This window comes from Lepidochelys kempii, chromosome 6 (genome assembly GCF_965140265.1).
Source record: "Lepidochelys kempii isolate rLepKem1 chromosome 6, rLepKem1.hap2, whole genome shotgun sequence".
NCBI classification, from domain to species: domain Eukaryota; kingdom Metazoa; phylum Chordata; order Testudines; family Cheloniidae; genus Lepidochelys; species Lepidochelys kempii.
Window position 1 is genome coordinate 41,929,210 of NC_133261.1, and position 26,557 is coordinate 41,955,766.

A 26,557-nucleotide genomic window follows, 5' to 3' on the forward strand; every position below is an offset into this window, starting at 1 on the left:
CTCCTCCCCAAGTTCCATAGCCTCCACACCCAGACGCCCAAGAACGCGGTGGGGGGGCCTCCGGCCAACCAGCCATTCCACCACAGAGGATTGCCCAAAAAAAAGAAGGCTGTCATTCAATAAATTTTAAAGTTGTAAACTTTTAAAGTGCTGTGCTTAAAGTGCTGTGTGGCATTTTCCTTCCCTCCTCCACCACCCCTCCTGGGATACCTTGGTAGTCATCTCCCTATTTGTGTGATGAATGAATAACGAATGCATGACTGTGAAGCAGCAATGACTTTATTGCCTCTGCAAGCGGTGATTAAAGGGAGGAGGGGAGGGTGGTTAGCTTACAGGGAAGTAGAGTGAACCAAGGGGCGGGGGGTTTCATCAAGGAGAAACAAACAGAACTTTCACAGCGTAGCCTGGCCAGTCATGAAACTGGTTTTCAAAGCTTCTCTGATGCGTACCGCGCCCTCCTGTGCTCTTCTAACCGCCCTGGTGTCTGGCTGCGCGTAACCAGCAGCTAGGCGATTTGCCTCAGCCTCCCACCCCGCCATAAACGTCTCCCCCTTACTCTCACAGATATTGTGGAGCACACAGCAAGCAGTAATAACAGTGGGAATATTGGTTTCGCTGAGGTCTAAGCGAGTCAGTAAACTGCGCCAGTGCGCCTTTAAACGTCCAAATGCACATTCTACCACCATTCTGCACTTGCTCAGCCTGTAGTTGAACAGCTCCTGACCACTGTCCAGGCTGCCTGTGTACGGCTTCATGAGCCATGGCATTAAGGGGTAGGCTGGGTCCCCAAGGATACATATAGGCATTTCAACATCCCCAACAGTTATTTTCTGGTCTGGGAATAAAGTCCCTTCCTGCAGCTTTTGAAACAGACCAGAGTTCCTGAAGATGCGAGCGTCATGCACCTTTCCCGGCCATCCCACGTTGATGTTGGTGAAACGTCCCTTGTGATCCACCAGAGCTTGCAGCACTATCGAAAAGTACCCCTTGCGGTTTATGTACTCGGCGGCTTGGTGCTCCGGTGCCAAGATAGGGATATGGGTTCCGTCTATAGCCCCACCACAGTTAGGGAATCCCATTGCAGCAAAGCCATCCACTATGACCTGCACATTTCCCAGGGTCACTACCCTTGATATCAGCAGATCTTTGATTGCGTGAGCTACTTGCATCACAGCAGCCCCCACAGTAGATTTGCCCACTCCAAATTGATTCCCAACTGACCGGTAGCTGTCTGGCGTTGCAAGCTTCCACAGGGCTATCGCCACTCGCTTCTCAACTGTGAGGGCTGCTCTCATCCTGGTATTCATGCGCTTCAGGGCAGGGGAAAGCAAGTCACAAAGTTCCATGAAAGTGCCCTTACGCATGCGAAAGTTTCGCAGCCACTGGGAATCGTCCCAGACCTGCAACACTATGCGGTCCCACCAGTCTGTGCTTGTTTCCCGAGCCCAGAATCGGCGTTCCACAGCATGAACCTGCCCCATTAGCACCATGATGCATGCATTGGCAGGGCCCATGCTTTCAGAGAAATCTGTGTCCATGTCCTGATCACTCACGGGACCGCGCTGACGTCGCCTCCTCGCCCGGTATCGCGTTGCCATGTTCTGGTGCTGCATATACTGCTGGATAATGCGTGTGGTGGTTGATGTGCTCCTAATTGCCAAAATGAGCTCAGCGGCCTCCATGCTTGCCTTGGTATGGCGTCCGCACAGAAAAAAGGCGCGGAACGATTGTCTGCCGTTGCTCTGACGGAGGGAGGGGCGACTGACGACACGGCTTACAGGGTTGGCTTTAGGGAGCTAAAATCAACAAAGGGTGTGCCTGTACATCAAGGAGTATTTCAGGCAGGACTGCACGGAGGGTTCCAATAAGAAATGGTGCACCAAAGTTATCGTTGTTATTGGAACAAGGAGGTTAGCCTGGCCTCTGATTGATACATGGCTAGATTAACCTCGCTGCGCCTTCTCTGTGACTGACTGCAGTGTGATCTAGACAGGGGAGGAGGAAAATGAGTACAAAACAAATCTGGTCTATTTCTTGTTCTGACCCACTCCATCTATCCTTTACATCTTTGGCTGGCAGCAGACGGTGCAGAAGGACTGCATGCCATCCACATCTCATGGCTGCTTGGCAGAAGATGGTACAGTACGACTGCTAGCCATCTTCATCTCTTGCCTGCCTGGCATAAGATGGTACAATACGACTGCTAGCAATCCTCATCTCTTGCCTGCCTGGCAGAAGATGGTACAGTACGACTGCTAGCAGTCCGTATCGCCTGCCCGCTCACCATAAGACGGTTCAATAGGACTGCAGGACTAAAGAGAATGACCTGGTCAAGTCACTCCAAATTTAGTCCCTGCGCCCATGTCTGCCCAGGCGCTCCCAGCCGACGTGGCCAGGAGCACCTCGGACACGACGAGGACGACTACCAGTCGTATTGCACCGTCTGCTGCCAGAAGGCAATGGGTTGCTGCTACTGTGCAGCAAAGCCGTACCGCGTCTGCCAGCACCCAGGAGACATAGGGTGACGGTTACCTGAGTGGGCTCCATGCTTGCCGTGGTATGGCGTCTGCACAGGTAACTCAGGAAAAAAGGCGCGAAATGATTGTCTGCCCTTGCTTTCACGGGGGGAGGGAGGGTGGGAACGGGGTCCTGACGATATGTACCCAGAACCACCCGCGACAATGTTTTAGCCCCATCAGGCATTGGGATATCAACCCAGAATTCCAATGGGCAGCGGAGACTGCGGGAACTGTGGGATAGCTACCCACAGTGCAACGCTCCGGAAGTCGACGCTTGCCTCGGTACTGTGGAAGCGCTCCGCCGAGTTAATGCACTTAATGCACTTAGAGCATTTTCTGTGGGGACACACACACTCGAATATATAAAACCGATTTCAAAAAAACCGACTTCTATAAATTCGACCTAATTTCGTAGTGTAGACATACCCTTAGAAAACCTGCCAGCCAGGATAGCAACATTTGCTTCTGCTGGGGACTGGATGTGCCGTCTTGGGCTTGTGCACTCTTTTAACCTGTAAAACAGCAATCTTCACACATTCTGTCCACACCATACATAATCACGTTGTGCAATCAAGTTTTCTGTGGGAATCAAGGTTGCTGTGGGTTGTTATCCATTTATGAGACTGTCATCTAAATTACATTAGAATTTTTAACCAACCGGGCAAAATTTTTGGTTTTGTATTTGAAAAAGATTTTAGAAAAACAAATATTAATAGAAAATTTTAATGTCATCCTTTTTCATTCCCTCCTGTTTCAATGAAAACAAAGGCCCCGATTTCCCAGTGTAGTATCCTAGTTTTTATACCTGTGGATTCTAGTCCGTGGGAGGATCAAGACAGTATAAGGGATGATAGTGTAGGCTTGGTGAAAGTGGCTTCTGTGCCATGCCTTCTCCCTGTAGCTGACATAGATCCAAGAGGGCATGATTGAGGAAAGAGGTCATGGCCACATCTTCCCCTTAACCCTGCTGATCCTTAGCAGCCATTATCAGTCCCTTGGCAGTTAATGTAACTTAGAGTGTTCTGATGCTGGATTGGCACAGAATAGACTCAGGGTGAGCTTTTTATCATTTTTTTGACTCCTCCCCAGCCTGCACTGTGTTATCCTCAAATATAGCTGAGGATCGGGCTAAAGTTTTTAGGTTTTTCCCCCTCTCAAACTTTTCCCAATAGTATCTGAAACGTTATGCTATGCATGAGAACCAAGGAGCGATATTATATGAAAAGTAATCAGTCTAGTTTCACTCTCTCTAAGTTGAGCATTATGAAAACAGTAAACACTCTAATTTGCGAAAAATAAATTATATTTCATAAACTGTTTTATTCTTAATAATCTAAAATATTAGGGACACATAAGGAATTTTTATATGAACATGATTTTTATCTTGGCAGTCTCAACATTTTTAGTAATTCATCCACAACTGTTCGTGGCTGAAAAACAATAAAACTTGTTCTGGACTGCATTAATTTTTTTTTTAAAGATTGACTTTAGGGGGAAAAAATTTGTAAGAAATATTTGATGTGCCAAATTTTCCTGCTTTGATTTACAGATTTTGATAGCTCTCTGTGCATAATTTCCACATCATCGAGCCTCAAGTCTCCTGCAGTAATAACTTCTCTGTCTCCCTGGTACTCTCAATTCCCAATTACCACCTTCAGCCTCTGTCATAAATATAAAGGGAAGGGTAAACCCCTTTGAAATTCCTCCTGGCCAGGGGAAAGCTCCTCTCACCTGTAAAGGGTTAAGAAGCTAAAGGTAACCTCGCTGGCATCTGACCAAAATGACCAATGAGGAGACAAGATACTTTCAAAAGCTGGGAGGAGGGAGAGAAACAAAGGGTCTGAGTGTCTGTCTATAGTTTGTCTTTGTCGGGGATAGACCAGGAATGGAGTCTTAGAACTTTTAGTAAGTAATCTAGCTAGGTATGTGTTAGATTATGATTTCTTTAAATGGCTGAGAAAAGAATTGTGCTGAATAGAATAACTATTTCTGTCTGTGTATCTTTTTTGTAACTTAAGGTTTTGCCTAGAGGGGTTCTCTATGTTTTTGAATCTAATTACCCTGTAAGATATCTACCATCCTGATTTTACAGGGGGGATTTCTTCATTTCTATTTACTTCTATTTTTATTAAAAGTCTTCTTGTAAGAAACTGAATGCTTTTTCATTGTTCTTAAGATCCAAGGGTCTGGGTCTGTAGTCACCTAGGCAAATTGGTGAGGCTTTTTACCAAACCTTGTCCAGGAAGTGGGGTGCAAGGTTTTGGGAAGTATTTTGGGGGGAAGGACGCGTCCAAACAGCTCTTCCCCACAACCAGTATTAGTTTGGTGGTGGTAGCGGCCAGTCCAAGGACAACGGGTGGAATATTTTGTACCTTGGGGAAGTTTTGACCTAAGCTGGTAAAGATAAGCTTAGGAGGTTTTTCATGCAGGTCCCCACATCTGTACCCTAGAGTTCAGAGTGGGGGAGGAATCTTGACAGCCTCACTGCATATATCTGACTACTAGTGTCTCCAGTCCCAGCATATCCCTCAGATGTGAACACTTCATCTTGTGTCTTCCCTGCAGCAAGCTATCTGGCCCTGAGCCATTTCTCTGGACTAATTCCACCAAGAAAATCACTCTGTTTCAGCAAACAACATGGCCACAACCAATTCCACTCCCCATCCCAGATTGTCTTTATTTCAGGTGAAGGGCACTGTAGTCATCTTTCCACATGGAGTGTCAGACTGAAGAAGTAAGATTCCATGGCTTCCCACTCTAATAGGAACAGACTTCTGTGAAAGCTCCAGGATCAGACCCTCTCTCTCCTATAGACTCCTTCCAGATTTCCTCTATTTTGTTCCCAACAATTATTTTAGGGGAGGGATGTTAGGGCCTGAGTGGAAGACTGTTTTACATCCCTGCTGGGAAGGATGTTAAGGAAGTGGCAAACCAGTCTGCTTACCTTTACTGGGAATGAAGCCAGGAGTGTGGCTTTTCCACCAGAACTCATGTTTGGGCCAGACTTTGAGGGACAGCAGGCCAGTCTCTTTCTCCCTTGGCAAGAACATGGGGAAATAGCAAAATAGCACGTTCTTCCTAGCCGAACATCTGTTCAGAATATGTGAAGGCAATGACATTCCATTTCCCCACTGAGAAAGATATAGGGGGATGGCATGTTGACCTATCATGAGGAAAGAAGGTGACAAAACAGTAAGATAAAATATTGCCAAGTTAAAAAACAAAATTCAAAAAATTTGCAGATCTTGGGGGGAAAAAACCAGAAGATTGGGAGAAATTTCCTTCAGATTTTGCCATAATTCTTCAAAGTATGATATTGTCAAAGCTTGGGATTCTTAATACACACACGGTTTTGTAACATTTTAAATATGATGCATTTATTGTAATGCATTTTTACTAAAGTAAGCCGGGGGTTAAAAATAGTTCCTGCACTATAGGGTCAATTTGCCCTACATTGTATCTCATTTAATATGAAAATTAATCAAATCTTTAAGAGTAATGGAAATTACCTGCATCGGGAGGAGAACATACCAATGTATACATTTATATATAGGTCTATTTAAGGTTTTGACACACACAGAGATTACAGAAAAGAAATTCAATTTAAATTGACATGGCTCTTAGCTTATCACGCTGTGCCTGGCTACTTCAGAGCACAAGACCTAGAGGCAAGACGAAAAGATAAGCATGGGTTACTTAATGCCAGGCCACAAATAAAGAAACAAAGACCAGGAAATTATCTGGTGGTTATACAGGTCATGGGTTTATTGAATAAGTAACTGAATCAAATGAACCAAACCTAAACCTTGACAGGAAATCCCTCATGGGTGTGGGTAACTCCACCGTTAACTGAAATTTCTGAGCTGTCTGATGCCATGGAAAGACACTATGGGTGTTCCTGAACTGGCCACAAGTGGTTCCATCCCTGGGACTGATTTGCCATGTTCCAGTTATGGCCCAATATAGTGTGTCTGGCATTGAAGCGTTACTCTGTGGTATACTTCTTTCAAGCCACCTTGGTGTAGCTGAGGTGGCATATCACCTAAAGCATGATAGAGGGAAATAGTTGGATTATCAGCAACGATTGCCTACCTTAGAGGCTTCTAGGCTCCTTCTACCATCATCTGCCTGGAGCAGAAGAAAAATTTGCACTTCATGTGAGAGTAATAGAATAAACATGTCTGAACCACTGTCAGAAGAAAAAGTAATAATCAAGTGTCGTCATTAACTTTCTTTTCTTATTTTTGTTGGTTTCATTCACATCCCTAGCATTACCTAAATGCAGTTATTTGGATGGTTTTTCTGTGCTGATATAAGTAAAGGATTGGAAAAGAGAGAAGAATTATATGAAAATTCATAGGTTGAATAGCTGGAAGTGATTTTATAAGTGGTTGCTGTTTCTTTATCTGTGCTTCCATTACAACTTTCAATTTGCTGTATTGAGTTTAATTTTATTGTCTTATACAACATGAAAAATTTGTATTATATATATGTTATTTTGCTAGTCTTATGCTGGCCATTTCTTTTGATTACCATCAAATTTCATCATCTTCTGATGCTTGGACATATATTGAATTTGTTAGCCTGCAGGAAGGGAACACCACAGAAGTCAAGCATGTTGGGCAAAATTCATCCCTATGTAGCTCCACTGAAGTTACATACAGGAATGAATTTGGCCCAACCTGTTTGATTTCTGTGTTATTCCCTAGTAGTTTAACAAATGCAATGTATGTCCAAGTAAATTAATGGAGTTACACAGGGATGAATTTTCCTCTGTATTTTTAAAGGAAATTAAGAGGAAAATTGAGCACATTTAATAGTTTAAAAAAAAACTAACAAAAAACAACAACAAAACAAACAAAAATAAAACCCACAACAAAACAAACCAGAACAAACCAGAAGAAAGACTAAAATCTGAAGTAAAGAAAGGGATAATAAGTAGTTTTACATCTGCATTACAATAAATGAGTGATGTGTCACCTAGAATACTGTTCATTTCTGGCCACCATATCACAGAAAAAATTATGTTTTCAGTATTGTTGTAGGTGTGTTGGTTCCAGGATAGTAGAAAGGCAAGGTGGGTGGGGTAATATCTTTTATTGGACCAATTTCTGTTGGTAAAAGAGTAAAGCTTTTGAGCTACTCAGAGCTCTTCAGGTCTAGCAAAGGTACTCAGTGTCACAGCTAACTACAAGGTGGAACAGATTGTTTAGCTTAAGTAGTTAACACGTGTTATAAGAGTCCATTCAAGGTGAAGTGGGCTGTTAACACCTCTGCAGTCATAGGTCTAAAAAAGAGGGGGCCAGTGGGTTACAGATGTTGTAAAAAGCCATAAATACAGTTTCTTTACACCATGATTTTTAGCAGCTAGCAAAGTTGTGAAGCTTACATTCAGTGTGTTAACTATTGATGCAAACAGTCTTTTCCACCTTGTATTTATCTGTGAAATGCTGAGTACTTTTCCCAGACGTGAAGAAGAGCTCTGTATAGCTCGAAAGCTTGTCTTGTTCACAAACAGAAGTTGGTTCAATAAAAGGGATATAATCCCTCATCTTTCTGGGCATAAAACAACCATTGATTGGCAGTGGTTAGGAAGAAACTTCCCCTATGAATGACTTATTCCATAATTGTCCATGAATCTGATACTGATTTGCATTTGTGTTCCAATATTTTTAACCTGTTTGAGCCTAACTTTTGTTTTTGAGAGGTGACTTACATTTTAGATGCTTCCTTTAGAATACAGAAACTTTTAAAATCCCTAGCTACTGTTTAGTAGTAAATGGTGAGCTTTTGTTTTTAGCAAATAATACATTGAAATTATTTTATTTAGATAATTAAAATATACTATTCTTCTTTAAATCTCTTTGCAGTTCCATTTGATTCAGAATATTGTTGTTTGAGTATGATGCTTTGATTTATCTGTCTGATAATAGTTGAAAGTTTGGCCAGCACATTTATAATTGCTAGAATTGCTCATTAAACTGATACTTGATTCCTGTTTCCAACAGGATCAAAAACTACAATTGCACATAATGGCAAAGGAGGAACATCATAAGAAACTGAATGAAGTTGAGAAATGCTATGCTACTATCACATGTCAATTTGGAAAGATAAAAGGGGCTCATGAGAAATTAGAGCAGAATGGTAAATCTTTCTTAAATGTAGTCCTACAGTAGTTATTTTTGTAGTGTTTTTTCCTTCTTCAATGAGTGTTTTAACATTTTAGAGGTTAATCCTGTCTTCTCCATGGCATTATAGGACCATGCCTAGGTGGAACTGATGAGTTTCTGTGATGGACAGGAGGGAGAAGAATTTCTGAACCCTGTACCTAGGTCCAGTGCCTCTAGTTATCTGTTTCATGGGTGCTTCCTGTATCCCAGTGAGCAAAGATCATAGACGTCAGTCCTACAAAGAGCTTAAAGGTATCTTGCAGAGTGCTGAGTGCCCTTACCTGTGATTGACATCACTGAGGGTGAAATCCGGGCTCCACTGGAATCAGTGAGGGTTTTGCCTTTGACTTCAGTGGGGTCAAGATTTCACCCTGAGAGTTGAAGCCATTCAGCACCTTTCAGGAAACCTCATCAGGACCTCGCAGAATCTAGCCCTTAGAATAATTGGGAAGCCAGACTACTTTTTCCCTCCTTGAGGAGATGAGGGGTTTGCTGCCACCTTCCAGCCATCGACAATCTCAATTGACAGTCTCCAACTCTGATTCATGTTTTAAATTAAATACATTGTCAATTGTACAGAAATAGAAAATAATAAAACAGGAAAAATAAATAGAACTAGATGAACAACATCATCTAGCACTCTCTTTTTTTAAATACTGCATAAATAGATACTCAAGTGTAACAAGTCTGTACCAAACACTCATTCCCATATCTGTGCTTAAATTCTACAAAACTATTTGTGAATCTGTTGGTATATGACAAAATTGCACCAAGTATTTATGTGTGCTTACTGATGCATAAGTTTTGCACCAAATATGTTTTTCTTCCATAAAATAATACCAAAATTAAAACCTATAGCTCAAATATTTAAAAGTTCATGCAATTTTGCACCCACAGATCTTCTGTAGAAAAAAAAAACCCTGTTATATGCATATAAGTCATGAATTTATATGTGACCACACCATTTCATGGACACAACCTTGACTTGCATGTATATATTTAGTGTTTTGTACATCCTTTTTGGCTGCATGCAAACATGTGCACAGATCTTTGAACATTCAGTCTGTATATGTATATGTAAATACACATATGGAATATAAATAAATATTAGTTGTAAAAATAAATATTAAATATTAAATAAATATTAGTTGTAAAAAAGAAAGGAAAAAATCCAAGCATTATATGTCAAAAAAGGCTTGTCTAAGTGAGGTTAATTTTTCAAAACCTTAAACTAACTAGCTTTTTATATTTAGATAAGAATAAATTGGTGGCCTGTTCTGTGAATATTCTTGGCATTTTAGTGGCTGGAGTTATTCCTCATGCTCATATCTTCTGAAATACAGTTGTGCTTAATATATAAAACAAAAGAAATATTTGCTGTTCTTTCTTTTTATTTATCATGGAAAAGTCCTGTTTACTCTTTGTCCTATGCAGAAAATGTTTTTTTGTGATTTTTATGGAAAAATAAGATAAGCTTTCTGTATTTACATAATTTGGAATATGTATAAATATATTTTATTATGCAAAGTATTTGCAAAGTAAACCGCTGGAAAAGATTAAATATAACAGCAATATAAGTGCTTCTGTTCAACAAGAACATGAGCTATTCACCATAGTAACTACAGTGTATCTCTTACTGAAGACAAATTAATTTTATACTGTGGTATGTAACAGCCATATTAAGCATGTAGATCACTTGTAAATTCTGAATATGAATCTACAGTGAATGGAAAAGTCACAGGAATCAATATATAAAATAAACCTCTAATTTCTAACCTACTGTTTTCCTGGGATTAAAAATTGTGTTTATGAAAACAATTTGTAGACTTTGAAAATGTTGAAGTTAAAAATTGGTGCTTCATGTAGTTGTATAGTAGAGATGCCCCTCTTTCTAATGGGATCCAGCACTTTTAACTCTGGCTTTATTTATTGTTATTATTTGTTTCAATCTACCAGGCTTTAAAACCATGAAGGTGAAATCCTGGCTCCACTGAAGTCAGTGGGAGTTTTGTCATAGACTTCAGTTGGACAGAATTTCACCTATGATATTTTATGTATTGGAAAGTTGTCTTGGGACATTTTAAGAAGCGTGTTACATTTTGTAATGCACATATTTAATTTGAAAATCTCTCTCATAATACTATTACTGAGGCTATTATAAGCCTGATCACATTATAAACCCAACTTTCAAATATTCCACCTGAAATTGACAAGCTGTAAATGCCTGAGCAGGGAGGTGGGGGGATTAAAAAGGAGTAGGCACTGGATGGCGTAGACCTGTGCTACCCAATTTTGGAATGGGAGGTTTTGAAGAGGTAAAAAGAGGGCGCACGACAGGAAGAGCATGGAATAAGGGATGAAGAGAAAGTACAGGAGATCAAGGTGAATGGATAGGGATAGAGGAGACTGAGAAATACAGAGACTGGGGAACATGTACAGTTTTCTAGATGTAGTATTTTAAACACTTTTAGAGTGAAATTCTGGCTCCATTGAAATCAATGGCAAAACTTTCATTGACCTCAATAGGGCCAGGATTTCACTCAAAGTTTTCAATGTAGATAAAAGTAGATTTTATGTCTCCTCTATTGCCTTACTACTGTCCATTACCTCCGTATTCCATCTAGGTATAATTGCCCCTACAGATCCTATGGATTTGCTAAACTCTGTGGAAGGGAAGCCGCATTTTGATGGGTCTCATAAATTATGTAGAGCCTGCTTCCTCACCTTATAGATAATCTGATTTAAACTTTTGATGATAATAAAAAGTAACAGAAAAGCACAAACATCATCATTGGTTAAAATGTTAAGGTTGAAAATTAATTAAAATCCAGCTAATACCCACAATTATATTACACTTTTCTTACAAAAATTCTACCCCTCTGTAAAAACCTAAAGGTTTGAGCTGTACCAGGATAATATAAATCAGCCTAATCCTAACTGAGTATTTTAGGCATTACTACAGTAAAACTAAATAATTGAGACACTTGCAACCTTCTCTTTTTTTCACAGAGTTTGTTAATGAAGTTATGTATATATTACAGTGTATATAACCACATGAAATTTTAATTTAAAGGCATGTTTTGAGGATGTTTTTGATTTCTTTTTCATTAAAGTGCTGGAAGCACTACAACTTAATAAGAAACTGGCATCAGTGAATAAAAGACAAGAGTCTGAAATAGATAATCTAAAGGAGGTAAGTTCAGTATGTATTTTCCATATGTTTAGTTGGGTTTCTTTGAGGACCTTCAGTAGAAGTAGTAAGAATAATAACATACAAATTGTAGCGCTATTCTTCATAATGGCTAAGTGGCTAGGATTGGCTCTCAGGATACCTGGGTTCAGTTCCTGGCTCTGTCACTACTTTGCTGGGTCACCTTGTGTAGTCACATCCCTCTCTGTGTCTCAGTTCCCCATCTGTAAAATGGGGATAATGCTACTGACCTCCTTTATAAAGTGCTTTGAAATCTGTGGATGAAAAGCACTATATAAAAGGTAGGTATTATGTTATATGCTCCCCTTCCTGTGTAAAAAATATGTGGGAGGAAAGCTCATCAAATGTTGGGCAGCTCTGAGGAGTTCCTGGCATATAGGAACTGTCATTGATCTTCACTCATCCCAATTTCTTCCTTGCCAATAACTGGTAGGATGGCTTTCTCCTTTGCTCTGTTGCCATTGCCTCTCCCACCCCATAGAGAGAAGCAATAGATGGTACTTTTCAGAGTAGCCACAAGGAGATAAAACAGTGATTTTTAACCTTTTTTCATTCTTGGACCCCTAAAAGTTTCAAATGGAAATCTTACATAGTCTGCAAATCCCACTTTGAAAGCCACAGCCTTTTGCAGACCCCTTAGACATACTCTGTGGCCTCCCTTCCCAGTTGAAAACCATTGAGATAGAGTATGGCAGTGGTTCTTGCTCTGGAGTCTGGGACTCCCTGGGGGGGCCGTGAGCAGATTTCAGGGGGTCCACCAAGCAGGGCCAGCATTAGACTTGCTGGACCTAGGGTAGAGAGCTGAAGCCCCACCGCAAGGGGCTGAAACCCCTAGGGCTGCAGCTGAAGCCTGAGCAATATAGCGTCACTGGGGCCCCAGGCAATTGCCCTGCTTATGCTGGCCCTGGCTTTTATATGCAGAAAACCAGTTCTTGGGCACAAGTGGGCCATGGAGTTTTTATAGCATGTTGGTGGGGCCTCAGAAAGAAAAAGGTTGAGAACCCCTGGCATATGGGGAATGGGCAAAAGAGCACCTATGCCTATAAAAGAAGTCTGGTAGCCTGGGAGAAAAAAAAAACATTGCAGCATCACTAAAATAAATGGAGAGCTTTGGGACACGTGTAACCATGGTGAATGGGGGGCACAAGACATGTGGACAGTGAGGCTACCCCGCCACTGAGCTCCCTCCTGTCCCTCACACATGCAGAACTATAGTAGTTGCCGGACATCTCTTTGGATTTTCCCTTTCTCCTAAGCAGGTGAGTGAGGCAAGCTAAAAGGATCAATGTGTGTGTCAGGAGGGGCAGTTCTCTCTTCGCTTCTAGCAGCCAATTAAAGGGAGACAGGAGAAAAGCAAAGGCAACCCCTGCAATGCTCATCTAATTTCATCTCTGTCCATAATGCCACCTTATTCTTGCCTCCTCCTCCCCACTTCCTTTTATTTGAAGGGAGATCCAACAATGTTTTCCCCTTGATCATCAGGCTCCCAGAAAGCTTGGAAGAGAACCAGTTCACTGCTCCACTCCCAATCTCCTTTGGGTTTCTGTTGCACTGATATCTTCAGACAGATGACTTTGTGGTCCTGCTCCCGCTGTTGCTACATGAAACTACCTGTTCAGGAGTCTTGAGACTACTACTTGCAAGAGGGAAAATTAGTTGTTTAGGAGAGGGATTCAGTTACCATTTAAGTTTGTTTTAAGCTGATCAAAATTGGACATTTACTCACTGTGACTCTTGCATTTCTGAAAAGTGAGGTTGATGAGTACAGCAATGCTTTAAAATTCTACCTGCACCTAGTATTGTTTTTCAGTTTTTAATAGAATACACAGCTTCTCATTGTTGAGGTTCATTGGGGTATGATGCCTTTCAAAATCTGGTCCAGAAATCAATTATACCCTGAGATAGACAGTTTAATTAATTAAGACCCTTTTTCATCTGTTTCTTTCAATCTCAAGCTTGTTGCCTATTGCAGACATTTATTTTGTGCTCACAGTTTTAATAACAGCAAAGATAAATCACTAATTAAATCTAATTTATTTTTAGTTGCATACTAGAGTATAAGGCACACCTTGAGTATTCAAAAATACCAAGTTCCAAAATGACTGTTTGATCCAAAAGGTCAGAGCTATGTCTATTGTTAAAATCATACTTAGAAACTTAATGATAAAGCACAACGTTGTGAAATTACTCAAAAGGGTGTGCAAATTATGAAGCGGTTTTATAGCTTTTAGAAAAGGCTTCAGTCCAAATCCGTTATTCAAATGATAATAGCATTATACCAAAAATCCACTCCCCAAAAGTAAATGGTTTTGAAAAACAAAACTAAAATGGGGGATTTGTTTTAAAATGGTTAATCTCAACAGTGTGTTCCTCTTCAGAACAAATATAACTATGTGGTGCATTTTGACCACAGAAGTCTTAATCTTTGAGAAATGAATTTTAGTCTATGTAGAATGGTTCACATTCTCAGGCAGGATCAAAAATTGTGTGGAGTCCACGAAAACTGGCTTTTGCATAACTGAGAGGCATACACTGGAACTGGGGTCTGATCCTGCACTACGTCCAGATTAAGGCTTCATGATAAACCTCAAAATTCCAGAAATGTGTGAACGTAATAGTAAATTGGATTAGTTATTTTGGTTAAAGGAAAAACCCAGAACAATTTTATGAAATAATTATTAGGACTTTTTAATAGGTGAGGGCAAGAAAATTGTACACTGTATCCAGCAACACAATCTTTCACTAAGATTTTTTTCCTCCAGGATTTATTCTTGAGCTTTAGGGGTATAAATGAAAAGAAAATATTTTTATATAAGCAAAAAAAAAAGTCTCCTTTCCTCCTTTGACTACCATGACATGCTTTTATAAAGTGTCTTGGTTTTCTTGTAAACGTCTAATTGGACCTTCACTCTTCAAATGCTTCCTCCACATTTAGCACTGGTGAGAGAACTACACTGCGAGTTAACCCTCTGCCTGTTGTTGTTCAAGCAGGAGCCTCATCACCTTCTTGCATATAGTGATGGAAGTGCCATATGCCACAATACAGGCAGGATGTTTACCCATTTTTTAAACAGTTTTACAAGTAGAAAACATCATATAAAATAATTGAGAGTAAGCTGAGTTCCTAAACAAAAAGGATTTGGAAAATTCACAGTAGTCATAGAATGTGGTGTGTCAAAGCTGTGTATATAAGAAATTGCTGTTCTGAGAAAAATATACTGAAATTCATGCCTGAGTTATTTTGTTACTTTTTAAAAAACCTCCCTGATCCCAAAAAACTCAGTAAGTTATTCGGTGTTTGCTGCTTTTTATCCAAACCTTTAAGAGGCTGTTTTCTTGATAATTTGTTATGTTTCTAGACAATTTTGGAGAATTCATCACAATTTCTAATTTTGACATTTCATCAAAATGTTGAAATTCAGTAAAAAAAAGAATTTTCAATAAAAAATGTTGCAAAAATTATATCCAAAATTTGATCGGCTCTGCCATTTAGCAGCTTGATTGCTTGTCCACCATTTCTGGTGAGCAAGCAAGTTATACAGTGGTTTACACTGCATTGCTGCTTTACAACTGTGTGGGAGGCTTCTCAGTTCTGACTACAGACTGGAAATATGGGTCTTGTGAAAAGGGAGAGGTGTCAGGACTAAATCATAAATGTTCTGGGCCTGATTCATTTTGCTCATGGTCAGTTCGTGCCAGCCTAGCCAGTGCAAAGTGACCACAAAGTGAACCCCTTTGTAGAATAGCTCCACTGTAGTGTAGGGTGCATCTGCAGAAAACACAAAGCAGACGGGAACCCCCATCACAGTAAAGCATATTTGGAACAAGCTGGGATCAAGAAGGGGTGTATCCTGCACCCTGGCTATTACCAATAGCTACAAGGCCCAAAAGGGTTCTTACATCCAGGGTACAACTCACATGGCTGACCTAACTAGCATTGGGCTGATCTTGCCTGTGACGGCTCCAGGATCTGAGGCATACAAGTTGTCCATCCCCCTTAGTCCCTGAACCAGCCTCAGTGCTGGAGCAGGAATAAATTTACTACTCTGTGTGCTCTACTCTCAGTGGGCTGTCAGCCATTTTCAAAGCCATTAGGAAGTTTAGCCCCAGATCAGGAGTAATTGCTCTCATAGAGTTGCTACTGATAGGAGTCTGAAGCTGGAGAATATAATTTAACTTGTACTCGTAGCCGTAAAAGTAAGTTACACCTCCAAGATTAAGAGAATGGCACATACAGATCCAGGACATTAGATTGGAGCTGTCCAATATGCAACTGTGGTGGCTCCTAAGTTAGATTGGCGCAAGTGTATGTGCCCCAAGCAAAGTGTATCTAATTGGTTTTTAGACAGACTATGTATGTTTGTTTGATTACCAAAATTTTTAGAACTGGCCTTGGGACATTGTGATTCTCTTAAAATGACTCATTCTACTACTTGTGGGAGGATATAGCCTTCTCCTGACCTGAACTCCTTTCAATTGCAGCCTTGTCTTAACAGGACTGTGGCATAGGTTTCATTCTCAATATTTTGTATTTTAGGATATTTGGTTTTAGCTATTACATTTGGCAGGTTTCATTTCAAGTATTTGGTAATGATTATTTATGAAATGCTTAAATTGAAACTTGGCAAAGATAACAGTTGAAAGAAACAAACCCTTAAAAATTATACTGAACAAAGCTTGAGGAATTCACCACAGAAGATAGTGGAGAGAGGACAACACAAAAGATTGGGGACAGGGCCACCAGCCAGTTCAAAGGGTCCAGTATCTCAGCTGCATCTCTTAGCTTTCCCATGCAGCAATAGAATGAAACTGACATAATTCATTGTCAGGTTCACTTTGGTTACAGGGTTCTGAATAGCAGTTCTGAAACCAACCAGTGTCTTGTTATGGTAGAAACCTCTAAGAAAGTTAGAAGAAAAAGCTGAAACACTAGAGCTCAGATACAGTAGACTTAGGAATCATAGAAATGTAGGGCTGGAAGAGACTTTGAGATGTCAGTCCAGCCTCCTGCACTGAAGCAGGACCAAATAAACTGAGACCATTCCTGACAGGTGTTTGTTTAGCCTGTGCTTAAAAATCTCCATTCATGAGGATTCCACAACCTCCTTTGGAAGCCTTACTTAAGTACCCTTATAGTTAGAAAATTTTTCCTAATATTTAACCTAAATCTTCCTTGCTGCAGATTAAGCCAATTACTTCTTGTCCTACTTTAGTAGACATGGAAAACAATTGATCATTGTCCTCTTTATAATAGTCGTTAATATATTCGAAGACTGTCCTCAGGTTCTCCCTCAGTCTTCTTTTCTCAAGGCTAAACATACCAAGTTTTTTTTAACCTTTCTTCATACTGAGGGTTTTATTTAAACTTATCATTTTTGTTTGCTCTTTTCTGGACTGTCTTCAATTTATTTACATCTTTTCCTTAAAGTGCAGCACCCAGATTTGGACATAGTTCTCCAGCTGATGGCTCAGCAGTACTGAGTAGAGAAGGACACTTGCCACCCATGTCTAACATACGCCATTCCTAGTAATACACCCCAGAATATTAGCCTTTTTCACAACTGCTTCACACTGCTGATTCACATTCAATTGTGATCCATTATAACACCCAGATCTACTACCACCTAGCCAGTTATTTCCCATTTTGTAGTTGGGTGTTTGATTTTTCCTTCCTAAGTGGTAGTACTTTGCACTAGTCTTTATTGAATTTCATCTTGTTGATTTCAGACCAATTCTCCCATTTGTCAAGGTTGTTTTGAATGCTAATCCTGTTCCCCAAAGTGCTTGTAACCTCTCCCAGCTTGGTGTCATCTGCACATTTTATAAGCATACTCTGCACTCCATTATCCAAGTCATTAATGAAAATATTGAATAGACCTGGACCCAGGATGGACTCCTGCAGGATCCCACTAGATACACCATCCCAATTTGACAATAAACCTTTGATAACTACTCTTTAAGTATGGTCTTTCAACCAGTTGTGTACTGTGTGAAAAGCCTTAATAAAATCAAGATATATCACATCTACTGCTTCTCCTCATCTACTAGGCCAGGAAGCCTATCCAAAAAGAAAATTGGGTTGGTTTGGTCTGATTTATTCTTGATAAACCCATGCTGGCTATTTCTTACAACCTGTAATTCTCTGGTGCTTACAACTGATTGTTTGGATGAAAACACTGCATCTGTTTACATTTGGTTCATATTTGGAACATTACCTTTGAAGCCATAAAGGCTAGAAACGTAATTATTTTTATTTCAAAACTTAAAATTCTTCATAAAGTGATGGCCTAGGCCCCTGCACTCACCACAGAAAGTTCTCTACTTGCCATTGGTGAGTGGGTTTGTCTCTAGATCTGACTATTAGTATTTTCTCTATCTACATGGTCAGATATACCAGATTTGCGGTATTGGTATAAAAGAAAATAAATATATATATTCCTCAGTTAGACCTCCCACTCCTCTACCTAACCTCCATGGCCACAATATAAATGTGCATAATAGATTTCTTTTTTGTTTTTACAGTGCAAGATATGAAGTAAGGACCAAACTGACTACTTTGTAGGATTCTTTTTGTGCATGGCAGTAAATCCTGAGTTTTAGAAAGCATGCAGTATCAGAGCCATAGACAGTATTTGCACTTGCTTATCCATTGGGCTTTATAGTACACAGAATCTAACAACTGTCTCCTATACAGATAGTGCATCCAAAAAATTGACATAGTACTCACTTCCTCAAAGTCAAACCTCTCACATTTAATTTTGAAAATATGTTTTGTTACTTGTTGTATAGACCCTTTCAGTAAAAACTAACATAATGAGTATTGTCTAATTTTTGTATGAAAAAACTGAAAATTTCCTAATCCTATAATTTTCAGATTATAAAATATCACATTTCTAAAGTAATACTATTCTCTTTCCTGTCTTCAAATTAAACAAACAATTATACTTTGTCTATGTAAGAGCACTGTAAATTCACTTATGACTACAGAGTATTAAAGATAATAAAAAATGAATTAATTGAAAGTAATAGCTATAGACATATTCTTTCATATAACTCTATTTTCATGAATTTCACATGCAAGATAATCTTCATTTTTTTCTTTTGCACTGGTATATGATTTTGTCCAGAACAGTTAAACCATTGTTTCTGTGATAAGATGGAATTCCAGTTTTGTAGAGAAAAGTTAAACAGACCAAACATAGTTGCTAGATAAAACTATTACCATTCTGAATGCTTGGTTCACAACTATGGCATCATGAAGAATTCTTGATACTATCTGTGAACAGCATTCATAACCTCTGCAGTTTGTCTGAGTAAACGTCAGAGTGCTCAAGGAGAGAGCGATATTAAACAGACTACCTTGCACCAGAAAGGGAGGGTGGGGGAGAAAAGGGCATAATATTTATGAGTCCAGGAACTATAAGTTGTAATTTAATGAGATCAAAGCATTTGCTGTTTATTTGCTGCACTAGCCGCTTTGGATAAACTAGTTAGAAAACAGATAATGTTTTTTTTAAAAAGTGCAGGATATTTAAAAGATTATAAAGGCTGTAAAATCAAAGGCATATTTTAAATGGAAAATCATGTTGTAAAGGTTTCTAATATTAAATTAATTTAGTGTTCTCTTGAGATTAAGTAATTAATGTTACAGAGAAAGCAAAGATCCCAAAAATTTATGGTCTGTTCCTGTTTTTGCCAGATATCCACTGCTCTTCCTTTTTTTCTGCTATTTCCCAGAAGTACCCAGACGTTGTCATTGGTGTACTAATGGGTACTTTACTCCTGTTGTATGGCTCAGCATAGGCGTTCCCTACCCATATCAACTATAATGTAACTCTAGTACTTTTGTAATAGGGAGAGGCAGTAGCAATATTTATACAACCCCTCATGGTAGATGACTTGATGCTTTCTTTTTTTTTTTCACTGATAGTTAAAAACATAAACAGTCATTACTATTCATTTAATGTATATTACTTAATTTCATTTATTTTGGTGTTTCTGTACTTTTTAAAAGAAAGGGCACAAGTCAGGATAGTCTAAAGATTTGTCTGTTTTGAGTTGCAATGCTGATACTGGATGAACTATTTATGCATGTTTCCTGTGTTAAGGAACTGAAGAAAGTAACTACAGACTTGATAAGATCCAAGGTCACATGTCAGTACAGGGTGGGAGAAGAAAACATCGATCTTACAGCAAAGGAACAGCAGTTACAAGAACTACAACAAAAAATCAGAATGGTATTCAAGAAGCTCTTAACATTTGTTGGCTAATGTTTCCTATTGCTCATTTAAAGAACACATCTGTAATGATTTCCAAGTGATGCATACATGTTGCTATACAGTTTTGTGAACTGAATATATTTAGTGACAATTATTTGATTTTAAATACTACATTTTCTAGGAAACTAACTAAATTATAAATGTAAGATATTTTAGTATTTATAAGATCAAATTTCTTTCAAGCACTAAATTTAATTAAATAGCTCTAGATAAGGATGAAAAATCAGTTTAATGTAATTTTATTAAAGAAAATATTATTAATATTAAAGATTGTTGCATAATATTTTCATACATTACTTAGTGTTCATTTTATATTTTGTTAAGGAAACAGAGATTAATAAAAAGCTCAGTGAAGAAAATGCACACATTAAAGAAGAGAAACAGGTGAGTGGTTAATGCAAATTTGCTGTTTAAAGTTGATTAATAATACTTGTGATCTAAAATATTTGGCTATTTAAGAAATACGTGCTAAACTCTTAAAATTAACAGTGTTCAGAATTTTACTTTTCAGAAGTAATTTAATGTTGATTTTAATAATAAAAACAGGATCTTACTGTTTTTATATCAGATCAATTAATAGGACAAAAATTCTTTTATTAATTTTGTTTTCCACATTATATTTCCAAGTCTTCATTTATTTATTTAACTTTCAGTCAAGAGAAACCTAGCATGCCAATGAAAATAATCTTCTACATATGTATTCAATAAAGATATGCAGTGAGGGTTGTAGAATACTTGTTCCCTCTTTCCGCACACTGGTACCCAACAAATTACTTGCATTTCACTAGTAGTCCATCCAGTGAAAATTGGGATCATGTGTCAAGCATCCAAATAAACTACTCAAACACACACTGACTGTAATAGCAGTGTACTTCACTGCTTTGCAGGATATCTCATGTAAAAGTGATCTTTTCTTAGGTCATAAAAGACTTCCTCCCCATAGGTCATTAATACCAGGCATGTCAAAGAAGTGACGTACTTGTTCTCAGGGAGGGGAAAGAACAGAATACTGACCACTTTACCCATTAAAGGATGATCTAGCAGTACCATCACAGTTTCAGAAGACTGTATTTTGACTTTGTTTTTGAAGAATGCTTGACAGTAGAACTAGAAAACATAGGTAATGGATGCTTATTAGAGTTTAACTTAATGATTCTCACAGCCCTAAGTTGTGCTAAAAATACGCCATAGAGTGATGCTTTCAATCTGGTGTATGCGTATGTTTGTATCATTTGAGAGTATGGTCACGTATTCCCATTTAAAAAAATAAATCCACTAACAGCCTCCTGCCTCCAATCCAAAAAAAGCCACTATGGCTAAAAACTCATAAAAGAAGCAGGTAGAGACAAAAAGACATCTTTTTAAAAATTTGAAGTCAAATCCTACTCTGATAAATAAAAATCAACTCTGGCGAGCCAAGAGCAAAACTGTAATTAGGCAGGGCAAAAAAGATTTGAAGAGCACCTAGCAAAAGACAAACTAACAACAAATTTTTTTGCAAGTACATGAAAAGCAGGAAGCCTGTCAAACTCAGTGGCACCACTGGATGATCAACATGCTAAATGAGCACTCAAAGAAGACGAGGCCATTGCAGAGAAGTTAAATGAATTCTGTGCATCAGTCTATACTGCAGAGGATGTGAGGGAGATTCCCACATCTGAGCAATTCTTTTTAGGTAACAGATCTGAGGAACTCTCCCAGACTGAGGTGTCATTAGAGGAGGTTTTGGAACAAATTGAGGAATTAATCAGTAATAAGTAACCAGGACCAGATGGTATTAACCTAGGAGTTCTGAAGGAACTCTCATATGAAATTGCAGAACTACTAACCGTGGCATATAACCAGTCACTTAAGTCAGCCTCTGTACCAGTAGATTGGAAAATAGCTAATTTGACACAGATTTTTTTTTAAAGGTTCTAGAGGTGAACTTGGCAATTACAAACTGGTAAACCCAACTTCAGTACCAGGCAAATTGCTTGAAACTATAGTAAAGAACAGAATTATCAGACACTTAGATGGACATGATATGCTGGGGAAGAGTCAACGTGTTGTGAAAGGAAATCATGCCTCATCAACCTGTTAGAACTCTGTGAGGGGGGTCAACAAACATGTGGACAACAAACATGATCTAGTGCATATAGTGTATTGGACTTTCAGTAAGCCTTTGACTAAGTCCCTCACCAAAGGCTCTTAAGCAAATTAAGCAGTCATGGGATAAGAGGGAAGGTCCTCTTATGGATCAGTAACTGGTTAAAAGACAGGAAACAGTAAGAATAAATGGTCAGTTTTCACAGTGGAGAGATAAATAGCAGGGACCCTCAAGGATATGTACTGAGACCATTGCTGTTCAACATTTTCATAAATGATCTGGAAAAAGGTGTAAACAGTGAGGTGGCAAAGTTTGCTCATGTTACTAACCTACTCAAACTAGATCCAAAGAGATCTCACAAAACTGGATGACCGGGCAACAAAATGACAGATGAAATTCAATGTTGGTAATACACCTTGAAAAACATAATCCCAAATATACATACAAAATGATGTAATCTAAATTAGCTGTTACCACTCAAGAATGAGATCTTGGATTCATTGTGAATAGTTCTCTGAAAACGTGTTCAATGTGCAGCAGCAGACAGAAAAGCTAAGAGAATGTTAGGAACCATTAGGAAAGGGAGGGATAAGAAGACAGAAAATATCATAATGACACTATATAAATAATGGTATGTCCACACCTGGAATATTGCATGCAGTTCTGGTTGCCCCATCTCAAAAAAGATATATTAGATGTGCAAAGGGGACAAAGAAGGGCAACAAAAATGATTATGGGTAAGGAACAACTTCCATATGAGGAGAGATTAAAAAAGACTGGGTCTGTTCAGCTTGGAGAAGAGAAAACCAAGGAGAATATGATAGATGTCTTGAAATCATGAATGCTGTAGAGCAAGTAAATAAAGTGTTATTTACTTTTTCACATAACACATGAACCAGGCGTCACACAATTAAATCACTAGGCAGCAGGTTTTAAACAAATAAGGAAGTACTTCTTCTGCCAGGAGATGTTGTGAAGGCTGAAAGTATAACTGGTTTTATAAAAAAGAGTTAGATCAGTTCATGACTAGGTCCATTGATGGCTGGTAGCCAAGATGGTCAGGGATGCTCTGGGTGTCTCTAAACCTCTGACCACTAGAAGCTGGGCCTAGCTGACAGAGGGTGAATCACTCAATAAATTGTCCTGTTCTAGTCACTCCCTCTGAAGCATGTGGCACCCCGCCAGTGTTGGAAGACTGGATACTTGGCAAGGTGGACCATTGGTCTGACCCCATATGGCCATTCTTATGTTTGACAGTGCCCACTTGTTATGGAATGTTAAAATATTTTCAGTTTTTGCTTTTTGCTACTTATGTTTTGAATTGCTATTTTGTTTGTTTAGTTTTTGCTTATTTTGGAACAGATCTCAAAAGTAGGAGAAATCTTTCTTGATCACAGGATGAGGTATATAGTTTTACTTCACACTTTCTCCAGGAACTTGTGTTAGAAATCCTGTTCATTGTATTCATATATACAGAGCTGACTTCAGTCAGCACTGGATGAGACATTAAGCATTATCTAGATTGTATGACAAACTATACTTTGTATAAGTGGAAAGGCAGTGTTGCCTAATTGACAGAGCACTGCAATGGACTAAGGAGCCCTGGATGCTTCTCCTGACTCTTCCACTGGCCTGCTGGGTGACTTTGGGTAACTCACGTCACCTCTCTGTGCCTCATTTTCCCCATCTATAAAATGGAGATGATATTGACCTTCCTTTTAAAGAACTTTGAGAACCATTGATGAAAAATTCTGTGTAAGAGCTAGGTGTTATATTTACAAATAGAACTTTTTTTTTTAAAGTAGCGTAGGATCTGATTTTCTTTCAGACCTCCACCTGGTCTCTAATTTTATGTGTACAGATGCTAGTACTTAAACATTTAGTTACCTGATTTTGCCTGGAAAAAGAGACTACCTACAGCATATGAAAGTCAGAAAACTTTCCATTTGGAGGTAAAATAATGTAGGAGTTTGGTCTTTTTCAATTCCATTCAACATTTAAGAATATTTTCTATCCCAAAATCAGTTATGTCACATATTGCATCTGTGCAAATCATTTACTAGTGTTTAGGAGCATGTTCTGTAGGGATTTGTGTGTATATATATTGCTTGTTTAGGTCATTCTCTCTATCCTGGGACCTTCAGAAATGTGTCTTACATATTGTTTCATGTAAAGTGGCTTTTATTTTCTCCATCACATCAGATTTCTCAGTTAGTTAGCAGGCTTTGTCAACAGAGTCACCATTTTATGTGTTTTATGAAGATACCGTGGTCTTTTTAAAATCAGTCTACATTCTTCAGGGTGATCATAGAATCATAGAATATCAGGGTTGGAAGGGACCTCAGGAGGTCATCTAGTCCAACCCCCTGCTCAAAGCAGGGCCGATCCCCAATTAAATCATCCCAGCCAGGGCTTTGTCAAGCCTGACCTTGAAAACTTCTAAGGAAGGAGATTCCACCACCTCCCTAGGTAACGCATTCCAGTGTTTTACCACACTCCTACTGAAAAAGTTTTTCCTAATATCCAACCTAAATCTCCCCCCGCAACTTGAGACCATTACTCCTTGTCCTGTCATCTGCTACCACTGAAAACAGTCTAGAGCCATCCTCTTTGGAACCCCCTTTCAGGTAGTTGAAAGCAGCTATCAAATCCCCCCTCATTCTTCTCTTCCATATACGAAACATCCCCAGTTCCCTCAGCCTCTCCTCATAAGTCATGTGTTCCAGTCCCCTAATCATTTTTTTTGTCCTCCGCTGGACTCTTTCCAATTTTTCCACATCCTTCCAGATCCCAGATTTACACCTTAATCAACCCGTTATTCGGGTGGTTCTCTTTTTCAGATCTTATTTTTCTTGAGATGCAGACATCCTTCAAAAGATACAGTTCTGCGGTCTTTAAATTCCATCGTCCTGGAGAGCATTTCCTGCTGTTTAGAGTGTATTCCATTCAATAACACTGAGTTCTTCTTAATAAGACAATCTCTCTCTGCAGGACAGGAGAAATGTTAAGACTCTAGGATTGTAGTATAATAGGAGCCCTTCAGGAGTAAGGTAGTGTACTGGGTTAGTGTACTGGCTTTTCACCTATGGAGATCTGGGCTCAAAATTTTGTCACAAAAAGAAATTAATTTGGTGGTTTCATCTTGTTTAACTATGGTGTAGATGTTCAGGCTGTAGCATGGGTTCTAGGAGCCTGCAAGGTGGGAGGGTCCCAGAGCTCATGAGCCCAGATGTCTACACCGTAATTAAACAGCCCTGTGAGCCTGAGGCAGCTGGCAGAGATCAGCCGCAGGTGTCTAATTGCAGTGTAGCTGTAACTTCTGTTCACCATGACACAAAAACACCACAAATTGGGCATAAGATTCTTAGGAGAATCCCAAAACTGGAAGAGCAGCAGGGATATTGCAAGTCAGAACTGTAGTTTGCATTAGTAAGCTGGGGAAGAAATTTACACACTATTACATGGCACTTAAGTGAGAGCTGCTAGTCCCTCACCATCATGAATATTAAATCCTTAAGAGCCACACTTTGAACCCTATACAGTGGTGAGTAGTTATTCTTGGGAATTCCTCTGAAGTCAATGGAATATTTGTGTGAGTAACTGCATACCACTGTCAGTAAGGGATTCAAATCTGGCCCTAAATTCATCTCAAAATTTGAAATGTGTGTGTTATTTTTAGTTCCAATGGGCCCATCATTAACTATGGTGTAGATGTGTAGATATCCATCCTGGGGGGATATACCCTAGAAAGATCAGATTCTAGCTGCAAAGTCTGATAAATCTGAACTGTATCACAACATTTTGATGTTCATGTCATAATACACCATTACTGTATGTAAATTCCAGCCCAGTAGACTCTACATTCAGAAGATGGAGAACAGTTTTCAGGGTCATCCATTTGTGAAAGTGGTTGTCTGTTTCCCCTGGGGTCTTCCAAACTGGCAGTGTGATATATTGCTGTAACATTACTCTGCCAAATGTGCTGAACTCAAAACTGAAGAGGCACAATGAATTTGGCTCATTTAAACATGTCTTGTTCAGATGGGCCCAAAACTGTTACTGAACTGTTCATCAGGTGGTATCATATAAGAAAATACCTTGAGAAGAACATTATTATTATATTGTTCCACAGAAAAAGGGCACAGAGGAGTGAAGTTGCTCTTCCGTCTTTCATCAACCCCCTCCCAAAACTGATTATACTAATAATTTAAAAAGAGAAATAGTGATATTAATGTAAATTATGTAATTTATTAATTGAGGAAAGAACATTTGTTAATCAAAAATAAAGT

The 26,557-nt window shown here is 39.0% G+C and overlaps 1 protein-coding gene across 1 annotated transcript in view; it reads left to right on the forward strand.

The window, feature by feature from the left end:
* The window catches only part of CCDC73 (coiled-coil domain containing 73), a 140,480-nt gene that overhangs the window by 64,818 nt on the left and 49,105 nt on the right, over nucleotides 1-26,557 (forward strand). Inside the window, exons 9-12 of the mRNA XM_073350326.1 lie at nucleotides 8,528-8,663; nucleotides 11,803-11,882; nucleotides 20,009-20,137; nucleotides 20,504-20,563. Coding sequence (XP_073206427.1) covers nucleotides 8,528-8,663; nucleotides 11,803-11,882; nucleotides 20,009-20,137; nucleotides 20,504-20,563 — 405 coding nt within the window. The remainder of the gene's footprint in view (nucleotides 1-8,527; nucleotides 8,664-11,802; nucleotides 11,883-20,008; nucleotides 20,138-20,503; nucleotides 20,564-26,557) is intronic.